Here is a 15,827-nt window from a genome sequence, read left to right as displayed (position 1 = left end):
TGTGTGTGTGTGTGTGTGTGTGTGTGTGTGTGTGTGTGTGTGTGTGTGTGTGCGTGCGTGTGGGGATGTGTGTGTGTGTGCTCTCTCTCGCTGACCTGTACAGTATTAGTGTGATTGAGGATTGACCAATGCAATCCTTTACGTTCTGAAATGATATCCCACTTTGTCCCATAGCAGATATGCTCCATACTACACAGTAGGACTGTGGTTTCTGTTCATAATGCTTATCCCATTCCTATAGTCGATAGTGGTCCCTATGTCCCTAAGCTCCACCGGCCTCCCGCTTGGCTACGGACGATGTCTGCTCTCTCTCCCAAGAGCCTCTATTGTTTCTGTGGCCTTTCCTCTCATTGCTGCCCTTGGCCCTACATAGCCCCCAACCACCCACCCAAGCCAATGGTGTCAGGTCAGCCACGGTGCAGGACGCCCCACACCACTGGACCCCCACCTCTCCCAGTTTGCGGATCACTAAACAGGACAATCGCTCTATCCATCTTTTCAGGGGGCATTGTGGAGCTGCCCAGTGTTGAGAAAGGGGCTTCTTTCAGTGGGAAAACGTTTCTCTTTTTTTTCATTATGTGTTTTTTTTTTTCTTCTTCTTGGGATGGCGGATGGGTTAAAAGAAAGGCCTTCACAGACTATGTGTCTCTTATTGCAGGCCCCTCTCCCTTTTCTGAGCCCATATCCAGGATATGAAGAAGAATTAGGACATCAAAGGTGAAGATAGACTGAGTGTGAGAATGCCCCCCCACCCCCCGCAGAGATGCAGAGTGGGTGCAGGGTGGGGAGGGTGATAAGGTTAGAGGGTGGGAACAACATCATAAGGGAGTATGCTGATGGACTTCACCTCAAATAACAGGTAGTGACAGCTTCACTCCAACTGACCTGCAGCTTTGTTGGGTTTGTCAAAGTATGCAATATCAACCCACTCATATATTTAGACTTATAACAGCATCCTAAAGCATCACAATTCAGTCCTCTACCTTGAGCCAACTCAGTGTACATGTGCATAATTGTGAGCACAATGTTACCTATAGCTAAAGTAATCTAATTCATTTCTGGTAATATTCCCAACCTCATCTTATTTCCAAGTTACACTGTTTATTAGTATAACTTAAAGTTATTTAAAGACTTGAATCAAGCGTTATTTCTCAAAAATTTCAACCAGAGAGACTGAATTTTCAGAATTTTACAGCTTTATTAAATTTGACAGTTTAGAAATTGATAGTTTTGGCGATGGCACTGTTGTCCTAGGAATGGTATCCTAGGGTCATCGCCGGGATGGCAGATGAGCCCCTCTGAAGGGTGAGCTGCCATCGTGTCCCCTGGTGAGAGGTAGACAGGATCTTCAGCTGGTGGTAGTGGTGGTGGGTCGAGTGTAACAGGTTCCTGAAAGACAGCAGGTTCATGACATGCAGGTAGGAAGTCATTTAAATACTTTTACATTTTGAGCCCATTGAATTATAGTTGACAAGGTGCGGTGACGCTCAGGTCCGTCTTCCTGGTTGAACATGCGCTGTAAGCTTCATTTGCACACTTGTCAAGTGTGATTAAATTATCTATTTGAGTAATGCCAGCTTGTAGACATACATACGCAAAGCAAATAAAAACAACTTAGGAACAGTTGTCAGAGAAAAAAATCACATCTATTTTTTTCTGTGGTCATTCCATCTACCAGCACCAAGAAGAATCTGCTGACCTCATCACTCAAATTTAATTTGTTGATCAAATGCAAAATGATATGATTTTAGAAGGGCTCATGTGCTTCCAGTCATTGCTGATTTTAGAACAGTTCCATTGACGGGATTTCAGGGTATCAACTGAAGGGAAGTTGTCTCTCTTGTCTGCGGTCTAAGAGGAATCAGAGAAAAGGGTGCTCTGAGGCAGCCCAGAGACACTAGAACACTGTTCCTGTGCTACTACTGTGTTCTATTGTGTTACATGGTCACATTTCATCATACTGTCATACACTCCCCTGTATCCCAGTGCATATGACAATACAACTTTTTACTTTACTTTACTTGATCTGAATTGCTCTCAGTGCGAAGTATAGGAGTCAGGGTAGAAAGATAGAACAGTGTTGTCCTTTGTCTGCATCTTACAGGACCATCAGCACATGTTGACCTTATGAGATGTCCAACACAGGGCAGATATGCCCGGCATGCAGGCTTTCTTTGGCCCTTGAAGCTGGAGATAGTTGTTGAGTCAACTATGCTCTGTATGAATGGAGCCGCTCAGTCAACCAGTTTGTTTCCTGTCTGCCTAGGCCTGTTGTTGAGAATAGAGATTCCAGTCTTTTGCTCATTTTCATGTACAGTATGGTTGCTTGCTTTGCTTAAATGTAATCTGTACCTCAGATGAGACGTTAAGCGGAGGTCCTGTATCTTTAAAGCACTCCCATGGTACTTATTGCAAGAGTTAATGCCTGTGTCCTGGCTAAATTCCCAATCTGGTTCTCATACTATCATGGCCACCTAATCATCCCCTGCTTTCAATTGGCTCATTCATCCCTTCTCCTCTCCCCTGTAACTCTTTTGCTGCAAATGAGAATATTTTCTCATTCAACTTACCCAGTAAAATTAGGTTTAAATAAAATAAATAAATGTATACAGTCAAAGTATCTCCAAGCTCATTCAAACACGAATACAGCCATACCAGATCTGGTTAAAATACTGATTATGTGAAATAGTTTTTACTTTCTACTAATAATAATATTAGTAGTATTTGAGGTGTGCTTGATATAGCTTGGAGCTTGAGTAGGACTATTCCATTCATTCCATTGAACAAGCCAAACTGAATCAAGCAGCTCAAGTATTTGAAAGTATTTGACATGTTTGACCAAAGTCTGGGCCAATTGAGCAATGACAATGTTGTACAGGTATTGAGCTACTTAATGAAAAGTAGTGCCTATATTCTGTGGTCTTTTTATCTTGAGACTGATATGGGCAGGATGATTGATCGCACTTATTGGGCCTCCTCTCTCTCTCTGTCTCTGTCTGTCTCTCTCTCTCTCACACACACACACACACACACACACACACACACACACACACACACACACACACACACACACACATACAGATTGAGAGGAGAGAGCCATCCTCCACTTCTCCATTAATCTCAGCAGAAAGAAAGGGGCCTGTCCACGGTTTGGCCTCCGCTGGGGGTGAGTGGGGAATCCATTTAACTCCATTTGGCACCAAATTAATCTTTATCACCATTAGCCAAATATATGATGGCTTTGAGGGGAGAGGGTCTTTGGTGGTGGTGGAGTGATCACAAGAGTCAGTGGTGGACAACTATCGTACCACTTAGGATTAGATGAAGCCTTGTTCAATTACACGTAAAACTAATAATGATGTAATGTTTGCTGGGAAAATATGTTTTGATCTAGAAATGTTATGCAATACTACCGTCTAGAGAGAGAGAGAGAGAGAGAGAGAGAGAGGTGAACAAGAATGGCAGCTCTTTTGGCAGCCAAACCTGCTCAACACCACTAACCAGCATCACCTTATAAACATGCCTTTAGATTACAATGGGACATTGGCAAAGTGCTTTAACTCCTTACCTAAACCTTATGAAATACAGTGTATGCTTTATGACAATAAGGGAGGGGGGGTGGGGGTCGAGGCAGTGCCACGGGACAGAGACTGCAGAGCTGCTGCCTATTAATCTTTGATACCTGCTACACAGTGCTTTACCCCTCTCTGTGTAGTTGCCTTTTACATTAGAAGTCTTTGATTTATGTAGCCATTGGGGGGCGTGTCCCTGAGGTCTGCCTCTGAGGGCCAAGAGGATTTATAGTCACAGAGACGTCGTAGCTCAGGACCAGAAGCAGGAGAGAGGTTCTGACCAGTCTAGTGCCAGGTCCAATGTATTACCCCTAAGTCCCCATTACCAGACTCATGTATTAGTGATTGAAGACGATCTAAACGTTATGCTCATCAAAGGAGGAAATTACTGTCATACAGACATCCATACAATGAATTAATGAATGACTTGAGTTGACAGTAGACTCTTTCTCAGATGTATTTCAGTTAAGAAGAGTGCAGTCCGCCAAGCGCCATTTGTATTCAATGTCCAACTTGGCAGTGAACTCACTTTGTATAATAGACACATAGACCCACATTATTAAAATGACCAGCAAACACTGCAGACCCTTACCAAGGCACATATCCCTACATTTCACAGTCAAGCAGGCTACTCTGAACACATAATCTCGCAATGGGTCATTAACTCCTATATAGGCTGAAGTACTGTCCTTTATTAGCATAGGGATGCATGCATGACACCCTCTGAGGAAAGTGAACCCGGTGCACCTGAAGGCATGGGCGGGACAGCAGGGGGCTTGACGAGTGTCAACATGGAGCAATCATCAAAGACAAAGAGGAGTGGGAGGAGCCAGTGGCTGGGATATGGTGTGAGGTGGTGGTCAGCAAAGGGGGAGGGAGTTATGTTAAGTGATTGACAACCTTTAATCCTCTCATTAGGCAGCTATTTATTTTTGGATATGCAGCATCACCCTCCAGCTGGGGGGGGGGGGGGGGTATAGACAAGACCACCCTCTTCTTAGTACCTAACACTGGTATTGTATATTACTAGCAAAGCAGAACTTATTCAACAGACTACACACCACTGTTGATGACTGTATGATCAGCAAGGGAGGTATCACCAACCAAATAGATAGGAGGGAGTGGGGGGTTATTGTGTGTGCTGTAAAATAAAATTAATTAATGGTTTATATATTGTATGGGTCGCATGATCCATGTACTCTACCTGCATTGAGTCTGCCCAAATAGAACTTGTAAATAAGTGACCAGCAGTAGTCTGCTATGGTATAATACAGCATACAGAGACAAAGGGGTTAGGGGTTGGGGGAAGGTGGTAATGGACAATGTGAGGACAAGGAACTCAAGGAACTCTTGTTTAAGAGCAATGGTATTTTGTCAAAAATTATACAATTACAATTGCAATGTGTAGATGGCCTACTTGTCAGTAACCTGAAAAGGCATACAAGACCTGCTAAGGAGACAGCTGTGCTAAAAATCTAACAAAATATCCTAGGGACAGATTTAAATAAAAAGTATGAGGGGTTGGAAATAAAGTGGTGAGAAAGATCAGAGCGAGCATATCCCTAGCAGGCTAAATAGTGACTTCTATGATTTCTATTCCTTCTATTGACTTTCTGCTCTGTTAACCATAATGCAGGTAGAATTGACTCAGTCCAAAACTCACATGCGCAACATCTCTTTGTTCCACGAATAAATAAATACATAAATAGATGTCCTCACTTAACAAGCCGTAAACCTCATACAGCCTAAGGCGCACAACTCATACACAGACCTGTTATAATAAATCACTTAAAATGTGTAAACGTATCCAGGTTGTAGGCCTACTATGTTAATAAATAAACGGAAAAAACGTGTGCAAATATCATTATGCAACTTGGTGATCAGCATATATAGACCATATAGGCTACATTTGGTTAAGATAAGGAAACATATATTGTCTTAAAAAACTAAAATAACATTTTATATTTGTCAAATATACAAGATGGAAGTCACCCATTCTTGCACTCTATAAGCGACATTAAATAGACAGCTTCTTTTGCAGGTTTTACGGTATTAAATAGACTAGAGAGGAATGTCAAGAATGCGAAAAGCTCCAATTCATATTGAAACTCCGGTGAGACTAAAAGTTTGTGCCACTCAGTAGTATCTGATTTCAAATATTTGATCAATAAATTGACAATAACATCAAGGACCAAATACTTTAGCCTACATCTAATTACTTAGGTTACACACAATGACATGCCAAAATCGTGGTCTTTCTCTTTACTTTCAATGACTAGACTGTTTCGTAGGATAACTGCTCACTATTGATTCCCGCAATATAATATTTAATTTCTGGTAGCACTTTAATCTTTTGTTGTCAGCTGATGATCGATGTAGTTGCAATTTATCAATAAAAAAAAATGTATGTAGATTATTGGATATTAGGCTTTCGTGTAGGATTATGATCAATAACGTTTATTTGCAAGATTTAGTTCAACGCTCCCTCAGGACGTTGGTCCGACTTCTGTCTGGTAACAGAAATTCCTCCTGCTGGTTTAGACACATTTAGGTCGACTCCCGCTTGTGTGTGTGTGTGTGTGTGTGTGTGTGTGTGTGTGTGTGTGTGTGTGTGTGTGTGTGTGTGTGTGTGTGTGTGTGTGTGTGTGTGTGTGTGTGTGTTCTCACTAACTTCAGTGACCACGTTATTCAAGCAGCACTCGCTTACCCATTTTGAGGAGCAACATGTGTGGCAAGTGTTACGTGGCCTATACCTAACGAATATAGGCTTAGATAGCAAAAAATCGCTTGGTGAAAAAAAAAAAAAAAGTTGCTATGTCCCTTGATGATTATATTAAAATATATCTCACTTCTAAGCTATCTTTCTGTAATGTAAATGTGTAGTGTTGCCCATGTGCTCACCTCATGTTCCACAGGGTGACGGGGTAGTTTGCAGAGATGGGTTTTTCTAAGAGTAACATTTCCTGAATGTGCATATAGGCTGCACTGCCCCCTATCAGACTCTGACCAATTCTCATTCATTTTCTGCAGAAACCTTCCCGATATCGACACTGCCCCTACATCCCTCCCCTAAACCAAACCCCCACCACTGAAGCGTCCCCTCTCCTTACCCCCCTCCTGACTCCCCCTGGTTCTCCGCCACCCGGAATACTGGGACCTCCCATTTCCATACCTATAGGAGTGTACCATCAGCGATGGGAAGGACTTGGAAGGACTTGGAGGGGTAGTTCTTTAGAGTTATCCTCGCTATAGACTCTCCTTCCTCGCTCGCTCCCTCACAGACTCGCTGTTGCTTTGATCTCCCCCTTAACAACAGTTAACGTCATCGCATAGCCCTCTGAAGGGGAGGTTTGTCTAGGAGGGAGAAGCGTTGAAGCTCTCAGAGGGCTTACACTGAAAGAGCAGCAAGCAGCATCTACGGAGCAACACTCCTCAGAAGCACCTCTTACTTCTTCGGCCCTAACACAGGCGACTACAGCAAAAGATATGGAACACCAGCTGTTGTGCTGTGAAGTGGAGACCATCAAAAGGGCTTACCAAGATGCCAACTTGCTTAATGACCGAGTTCTCAAGACTATGCTTAAAGCAGAGGAAAACTACCTTCCGGCTCCAAATTACTTCAAGTGTGTACAGAAAGAAATAATACCCAAGATGAGAAAAATAGTGGCTACATGGATGCTAGAGGTTTGTATATTTTATATCTTTATTGTAAGCTAGTTTGAAAGTTTGTGTCCGGACACTTAGCTATGCCCTTTGGACCCAATGTGTTGAAATATAATTGAGTCCTGTATTGGGGTTATATTGGGCATTTGTTTTTTATTCTTACCATTCATGATTAGTTTATAATATGTAAACATATTGACAGCCTAAATGTTTCGTTTGTGTTGCGTTAAACACGGTTGTGGGCTTATTTCACATATTTTGTGTCTGCACAATAATTACAATACCAGCAATATAGCTGCTCGTTTCCACACTTTGTCAGAGGCTAATGAAATGTATTTACATGAAAAAAATATTCCAAATTAATAGCAATGTACACGTATGCAGTCTTACTCGTGCCAGTATATGCGCCATCTTTGTTGTCGTATGCGAAGGTTTTTAATATCATTAAAAATCTCTTATAATCTCAGGAGTGACAGTAATTCAGTCAGAACATCGAGAAGTTTAACTTTACCATGCACTTCTAATAAAGCCTTACTAAAGGCTAAAATTCGTTATACAAACCCGTAAAGTTCAGTTTCTGCTTACGAATCAGCTTGGATCGTGAAGGTTGCTATGAAAACATGGTCATTTTACCGATTAATGTGGCTGTGAATGTGATTTGAATGGTCGGTTATAACACTGCATCGATTTATCAACATTTACATGTACTTAGTGGTGGAATCCTATGTTGATATATATTTTTAATTAATTTTTGAAGTTGTGAGTCAGAGCAAAGACGTAAATGTCGCACGCTCCACGTGAAGGAGTGGTGTCTGATGAATCTAATTGTTTTCATGTTTCCTGTTTCAAAATTGAACACATCTTGATCCTATCCGATAAATCATATAGTAAGGATCATTTACATGCTAATTTGACAGTCCGGGACAATTTTCAAAATATTTTATTTTATTTTTTGAAAAGATGACGAACTAGAAAAATGACGGCAAAACTTACGTTGACGCCACCTTTGTGTCCTAGAAAGAAACGACTGAAAACAAATTCTCTATTTTAATTTACGTAATCATTAAGCAACTATTTACATTTTGCGAAATAGATCTTAAAGTTCTTGCCTTATTGCTATTGTATAGCCTACTATTATATAGCTTAGCACTGTGCGCCACGTGAGTTAATTTCACCCTATGGATGAATTTTGCAATGCAGAAAAATCTTTATCTGTAGCTTACAGTGTTTCGTTTTCACATAATGTAGGTCTATTTACTGGTATCAAAAGGGACTTGCATGAAGGCCTAGTCGATAGGCCCATATTTTATTATGATTTTGGCGCAAAGTCTAATTGCTGTTCTCACTTTTAGGTCTGCGAGGAACAGAAATGCGAGGAGGAGGTTTTTCCCCTGGCTATGAACTACTTGGATAGATTTTTGTCTGTGGAGCCCACAAAGAAAACCAGATTGCAGCTCCTGGGAGCTACTTGTATGTTTCTGGCTTCAAAGATGAAGGAGACGGTCCCTTTAACCGCTGAGAAGTTGTGCATTTACACCGACAATTCCATCCGGCCCAACGAGCTTTTGGTAAATTAACAATGCCAATGTTGTAGAAACGCTTACTTGATATGGATGTTATTAAATAACTCTCTCTCTCTCTCTCTCTCTCTGTATGTATATATATATATATATATACACACACACACCAATTTTATATAAATACATGATGGTTATGGTAAACATGTAGGCCTACATATCTTATATCTTATACCTATAGGCCTGTATGTTAGAATAGATCCAAAGAGTCTTATACGGCTTTCCTCTTGATCTAAAGAAATATCTCAACCACATTATGTGATATTTATATCTTTATAAAGATGTGGTTATGTTTGTTTTAAAGAAGGTACAGTTTGTATTAAAGAAAGGGGCTTTGGCCTGTAGGTTTCACAAGGCAGTGTGTGTGTGTGTGGGGGGGGGGGGTTAAATCATGAGGGCGACATCACCCTCTAGTGGGCAGAAAGTAGAATGTTGATTACATTATGTGTTCAAGGAACCCATTTGTGAAGATAGATTGTCTCACTTTGCGGGTGTTTTTCTGTCTTTTTTTATATATATATATATATATAGCAAATGGAACTACTGGCTCTGAACAAGCTGAAATGGGATCTAGCATCAGTAACACCCCACGATTTCATAGATCATTTCCTCTCCAAGCTACCCATCCACCAGAACACCAAGCAGATCCTACGCAAGCATGCCCAGACCTTTGTGGCTCTCTGTGCAACAGGTATGCATGGGAGTCTCTTAACTTTCTATAAACATGGGGATTTATTTACCCTTCCTATAGATGTTCTATGATGTGTCTTCTGTTTCACTCATCTGCCAGGATATATGAGATTGTATTACCATATATTCTAAAGACCTTGTTGGTGTGATATTGGCTGGAGATCATGTCACATACTGAATGAAGCAGGGATTACAGGTTATATGTGCCTGTAATGTACTTTTAGCGCTGTCATTTGAAAACAAGCTGCTTTGTGTTTGTGTGGCCATTGGTATCCCTGCTTGAGATGATGTAATGTGAATCTGATTGGGGCCTGATTTCCCCCTGCATCTTGCAATGCCCCTCATTTCATCTCTAACCCAAGCCTAGGGTGAGGGAATGAGATCTTGATGGACATTATTGTGGCAGATACTGGGTCTATTGTTAATTTCCACTCTTCCTCCTTGTTGGCACCAGGCTAGCCAATTGTCTTGCTCCATCTAGATCAATAGCATTATAGAAGTGGGCACTAAAACCAGCCTGAGGTGTCACTGGTTAGTGTTGGAAAATGGAGGAGATAGTGGTGGCCGTGAGCATAGCTTATGCTGTTGGTTACATAAAGCAAGGCCAAAGGAAACATGAAAGAGAGAGTGACAGAGCAACAGTCAGACAGACTACACCTCCCATGATTCCTGTGGTGCTGGTGAAGTCATGGCACAGCTATTTTGTTGCAGCATTTCTTTCTTTTCTGTTCAGGTTTATTTGTTTATCACAGATTTGAATACATTGATACTCCTAACTTAAGTATTCTTACCTTTATTTACTTGCTACCCTAAACTTTATGAAAGTTTATGAAAACGTAGGTGTGCACGTTAATGTGCACGTAAGGTGCACATCTGTCTCTGTCAACTATCCAATGAGGTTGCTATCAATGATTTTGATATAGATTATTATGTTTATAGACCTCTGGGAGCCGGTCTGTGATAGTTAGATGTGAGTGTGAGATGAAAAATGCAGGATAGCATTTAGGCAGGGTGTAGTATTGTACATATTGTTGGGAGTTTGCATGTGTGTGCATGAACATCTGTAAGGTTGATTGTAAGACCCCACAGATGGGTTGTCCCCAATACCCAATGCCTCACCCTGATATCCCCCAGAAATGTTGGCCTTCCTCACCCACTCTCCTTCATGTACCCTAGGCCTTGAATAGCTCTGTATTATTTACTGTATTACTGTTTGAAATGTTTGCCTCCTGACTGTAGTTCTCACTCTCTCACTCTCTCCCCACCCCTCCCCCATTGTAGATGTGAAATTCATCGCCAACCCTTCCTCCATGATTGCAGCGGGCAGTGTGGCAGCGGCAGTCCAGGGCCTGTACCTAAAGAGCACAGACAGCGCCCTCTCATCTCAGAACCTCACCAACTTCCTGTCCCAAGTCATCAAGAGTGACCCGGTATGTTGGTGCTGAGCACCTCCAGGTGTCCTATGCTGTCTGTCGCTACTTGTTTAATGATAACACAAAGCCATATTTATTGTGGTCACTAGTTGTCTTGTCATTTCGGCACAGTGCACTCAAGCCTTTGGAAAAGGGTTGTCTACTAGATATTTAGCTTCTTTATGCTAACAGCATCTCTTTCTCTGTCTCCTCCAGGACTGCCTGAGGTCGTGTCAAGAACAGATAGAGTCTCTGCTGGAGTCTAGTCTCAGACAGGCACAGCAGCATAGTGTCTCCTCAGAGACTAAAAGGGTGGAGGAGGACGTGGACCTGTCCTCCACCCCAACAGACGTGAGGGACATTAACATATGACTGGCTCCCTTATCACATCACTAGAAATATGTATGAGCCTCTGGCCTTAACTGAGAGGCTACCTGGACAAAGAGGACACCAGAGCATCAGAGCACCCTCATCACGGGCACTCCTCTGGCAGACACTTTGGCTACTCACCTGTTATGGTGCCAACTTGGCCACCCTGTGACCGACGTGCCGCTCTTCGCCAGGGCGGACAAGAAAGGATCGAACACCTTGCTTTTCTGAGATCACCAGGCACGTTCCCTCTTCACTGGCTTGTCTTGTCTGTCTCAAGGCATTGACAAAGACAACAGCAAAAATGCATTATTACGAAAGACACAACTTTATTGATGAAAACATCATAGTTGATGTGCAAGACTAAGCCACACAAATAGACATTGTTACCACCACCCAATATTGATTTTTAAAGTACCACATACTAGACATGCCTACTAAAACATTCAAAATAACGACAATTAGATACAACTAGTCTGTCACCGTATCTAGGTTTTTATTTGAAGTATGAAATCATTTCTGAAAGAGAAGGGGCATTTTTTTGTTGTTTGTCTGTTTTGTTTCCTCTCTTAGTATGTTTTTTGCTTGCTGTCAAAGTCCCCCAGTTTTGTTTTTGCAGTCTAGGCATCTGTGTACAGTATCCATACTTGCTTATGCGTTTAGTCACTTTAATATATTGTGTAGACTTCTTAAGAAATTCTGAACCCTTAGTTTTGGCCTCTTCTCTTTCAAACTGGGTTGTGTAACTCAACAGTATATTTTTGTTTAGTGTATACTGTTCTGTTTTATTGTTTTAATGGCTGTGGATTGCTGGTGCTGAGGTTTTTGGCTGATAAGTTAAAGCCATTTATACTTCAGACAATTACTTTACATACAATCAGTGGGGAAATCATGAAACATTACTTGTTTGTTGTTTTGTTCTCCTCACTGCCACATATGTACATATTTTAACTGCTAGCTATGACACGATAAGCTGAATTGTAACACAAATTGCAAACCTTGCAGTGCAATCCACAGTCTACTTGTATTTTTGTTTTATATGGTTATATCTTACTTTTTAATACCATTCCATCTTTAAAAAAAAGCACTTTTGGTCAGTTTTGCTGACTCACAGAAAAAAAATCACATAGAAAAAAACTAAGTTTGTAAAACTAAATTTGAAAAAGAAAAATTGAATGGAGTGGAGCAGGTCTCTTTTAACTATGGTGTTGTGTGTTAAAATACTGGGTAGAGGTCAACACAGCCCAGCAGCAACTCCATATGCCCTTGATTTAGAGGGGTATTATTCTGGAGATTGCCTTGCTGCAGTCCTTGCAGGAGGGGTCTGTTGAGACAGACATTGTTTGTGGCATGTGTCAGTATCTTGTATCCTATTGCTTGAATGGCATCCAGAGCATCAGAGACGCAAAAGTTTTGGACTTTAAAGCTAAAACAAAGATTGCGAATTGTTTATTATTGCATAGTTTCCTCTAGGATCCAGTACACATTCAAGACAGGATGCCAAAGTCTCTATGTAACTCTCTCTCTACACAACCTGTGTAAAATAGTGCTCAACACATGCCCGCCCTCCAGATCATGTATGACAGTGTTTTCTCAACATAAAACTGAAAGAAAAAAACACCATAGTTAATAAATGTTGTACAGAATATGGAAAAGGGGTGGAAAAAATACAAAAACAGTGGAAAATAGTGTTTTGGCTAGTGGTGATTTTGCACAAACCTGAAGACTTAGGCTGTGTTTTGCGGCCTGCCTAAGAGAAGTGGATGGCAAAGATGGAGAGGGTAATGTTTAAAGTGGCAAAGGGAGGCAAAAAGGGTGATGGCTTGAAAGCAACAAGTATTTGCTGAATGGCTGAATTAAGGTGTTTGATTGTACATTGAGAAAAAAGAAAAGACGACAGGATCATGGGAGAGTACACTCCTCGTATTGAGCTGCTATGGAGGAATACCCAGCAAAGTGTAAAATGTAATGAAAAACAACAAGAAAAAAAACAATGCTTTTTCTCCTATTGTTTTGCTGCTATATTTTGTTTGTTTGTTTTTTATACATATAAATGTCAATATACTGCCATGTAATAGGTTTTGAATTTTCTCATAGAAAATTATGTTATTGACATCTTTTGTTTTTGTAGATTTTATGTGATCAGTTTTTACTTCATATGATTTCAGTGCTATTCCAAAAAGAGGAAAAATGAGACAATAGACAAAGGTTCTTATCCACAATACCTCATATTACAGTCAAGATTTATCTTTAATTTAGTCTGTTTTTTGGTTTTTTTTACTTGTTCGTTCAGTGCCTGATAGTTATGTTTAAACTGCTAATGGTAATGCATTGATCATTATCCAAATGGGTCCTGACGTAAGCAAGTAGAGAGCATGGATTGAAACTGGTGCCATAACAGGCCAGATTGTATAACTCTTTTGAGTGTTAAGCTGTCTCATTGAACGAGACATTATCCCCCTCTAGGCCTCCGAAGGCCTCCCCCCCTTTTTATATTTATAAAGCTTTTGCTCAAGTTAAAATCCTTAATGAGTCCATTGAGTTTGTGAATACCATGCCTTCTTTCTAAGCCATAGAATTTTTCAAATGATGATAGTTATATACACCACACAGTTAATTACAAATGATGATAGTTATATACACCACACAGTTAATTACAAATGATGATAGTTATATACACCACACAGTTAATTACAGGTGATGCTAGTTATATACACCACACAGTTAATTACAGGTGATGCTAGTTGTGTTGCTTTACACTAAGAGGCACAACATAATAATGTTGTGTTAACTGCGCAATAAATGGTAATAGATACAATCTTGGAACACTGTTTTTTTCTTAACTTGACCGCTCGCTCCTAGAGCATTGTAGCCAAAATATAATGGGCTCCGTTACCCATCTGATGTAGATGCTGTCCCAGTGATACTGTTGGAACACTTACATTTGACCCAGAGGCCCCTCAATCAGAGTTAATCAGAGAGCAAATGGTGGTTCACTTAGCCATAGACATGATGCTGCTATATGTTCTGGTTGGATATATCATGTAGCGGATATCTTCTGAATGATGTTGCTGCAAGCTGCTCAAATTGCTACTCGCTAACACAGGACCCAGGAGGATAGAAATACTATGTTTCTCTTGCTAGTGTCAGGAATACTTGTTACCTCAAAAAAAGAGAAAAGGAATGTTGAGATTCCTGTGCTCAACTAAACTAAACTATGACGACTTTGTCAAACTAATGAAAAGCACTGTCAGTAAAAAAGGTTATACAAAAAACTAGAAGGGGTGTAGATCTTTGTTCAAGCTTTTCAACAGAATATGCTACAGTGCACGCCACCGCCGACCCCTAAAAAGCATAATGGTCAGCTTTTTACCACTGCCTCTATTGTTGATGATGGAAGCCTCCCTCACTGAGCATTGGGTCAGAATCTGTTGTTTACTGCAATGGTCCAAAATCATCTGGGGGCCTCCGAGAAAGTAAAGAAAAGATTCAGATATGTCTGCTTTTGATATGATGTCTGTTTTTGTGTTGCTGGTCTGAAATGCACAAGCTTTTACCCACAGACCCATTCTAGACATAATTTGAACATCAAACTAAACTAGAATTAAAAGTGGATTAAATACATCCTGTATTGTGTCTTTTCTTGTGTTACTGATTCTGAACCTGAAACATAAGAATTGTCATTTGATTTGTGTTTTGGCTACATTGTCACATAGATCATGCATGACAGAACCTAAATGCATACAGTATCTTTACATTTTTCTATTGAAATTAAAAGTCATACATTGTTCAATACTGAATATATTTTCAAAAAGTAACATTGATATAAAATACAAAAAACTAAACTCTAAATGAAGTATAAATGGTTTTGTGGGGCTAATGATTACCCGCCATTGGTTAAAGCATGTGTGTGTGACAGTACTCATTGATTTGTTATGCAAGGAATTCCTTTGATCAGGGTTTTCTATAAAGAAAAGGCGTGAAACTAATCCTTTCCCACAGCCCTGCAATCGTGAGCTGGACAAACAGTGGACAAAGGGTTTCAGTGCATAGGGCGACGAGGCACCAAAGGCCTGCTGGCACACAGACACTTCTTCTCTCTCTCTCTCTCTCTCTCTCTCTCTCTCTCTCTCTCTCTCTCTCGCTCTTTCTCTCTCAGGTTTTTGGGACTAGAGTATATACAGTAAATCAATCTGGCAAACAATGTATGTTACTTCTGTAACACTTTCTTTTAAATATGGTCTTATGTGACCTTATTATAAGTGCACTTATAACTAACTACCTTATAAGAGTAAACATACAGAATTATAAAACATAATATGACAGGTCATTAACATTCATCATTGCTTACAACTATGTTTTTAAAGCAACACGCATAATGTGGTCCTCTGTGGCTCAGTTGGTAGAGCATGGCGCTAACAACACTTAGGTTGTGGGTTTGATTCCCACTGGGACCATATATACTGAAATGTATGCACTCACTGCAATGTAAGTCGCTTTGGATAAAAGCGTCAGCTAAATGGCATATATTATAATGCATTTAA

The 15,827-nt window shown here is 40.5% G+C and overlaps 1 protein-coding gene across 1 annotated transcript; it reads left to right on the top strand.

Annotated features, from left to right (window-relative positions):
• The first annotated feature begins 6,840 nt into the window (after positions 1–6,840).
• On the top strand, positions 6,841–14,892 carry ccnd1 (cyclin D1). Its single transcript, XM_083693436.1, has 5 exons — positions 6,841–7,256; positions 8,588–8,803; positions 9,344–9,503; positions 10,784–10,932; positions 11,131–14,892. The coding sequence occupies exons 1-5, from the start codon at positions 7,059–7,061 to the stop codon at positions 11,284–11,286; spliced, it is 879 nt and encodes a 292-aa protein (XP_083549562.1). The 5' UTR covers positions 6,841–7,058; the 3' UTR covers positions 11,287–14,892.
• The last annotated feature ends 935 nt before the right edge of the window (positions 14,893–15,827 follow it).

This window comes from Argentina silus (assembly GCF_951799395.1).
Source record: "Argentina silus genome assembly, chromosome: 2".
Taxonomy (NCBI): Eukaryota; Metazoa; Chordata; class Actinopteri; order Argentiniformes; family Argentinidae; genus Argentina; species Argentina silus.
The sequence above is the reverse complement of the archived record's forward strand: the minus strand, read 5'-3'. Positions and strand labels throughout refer to the sequence as shown.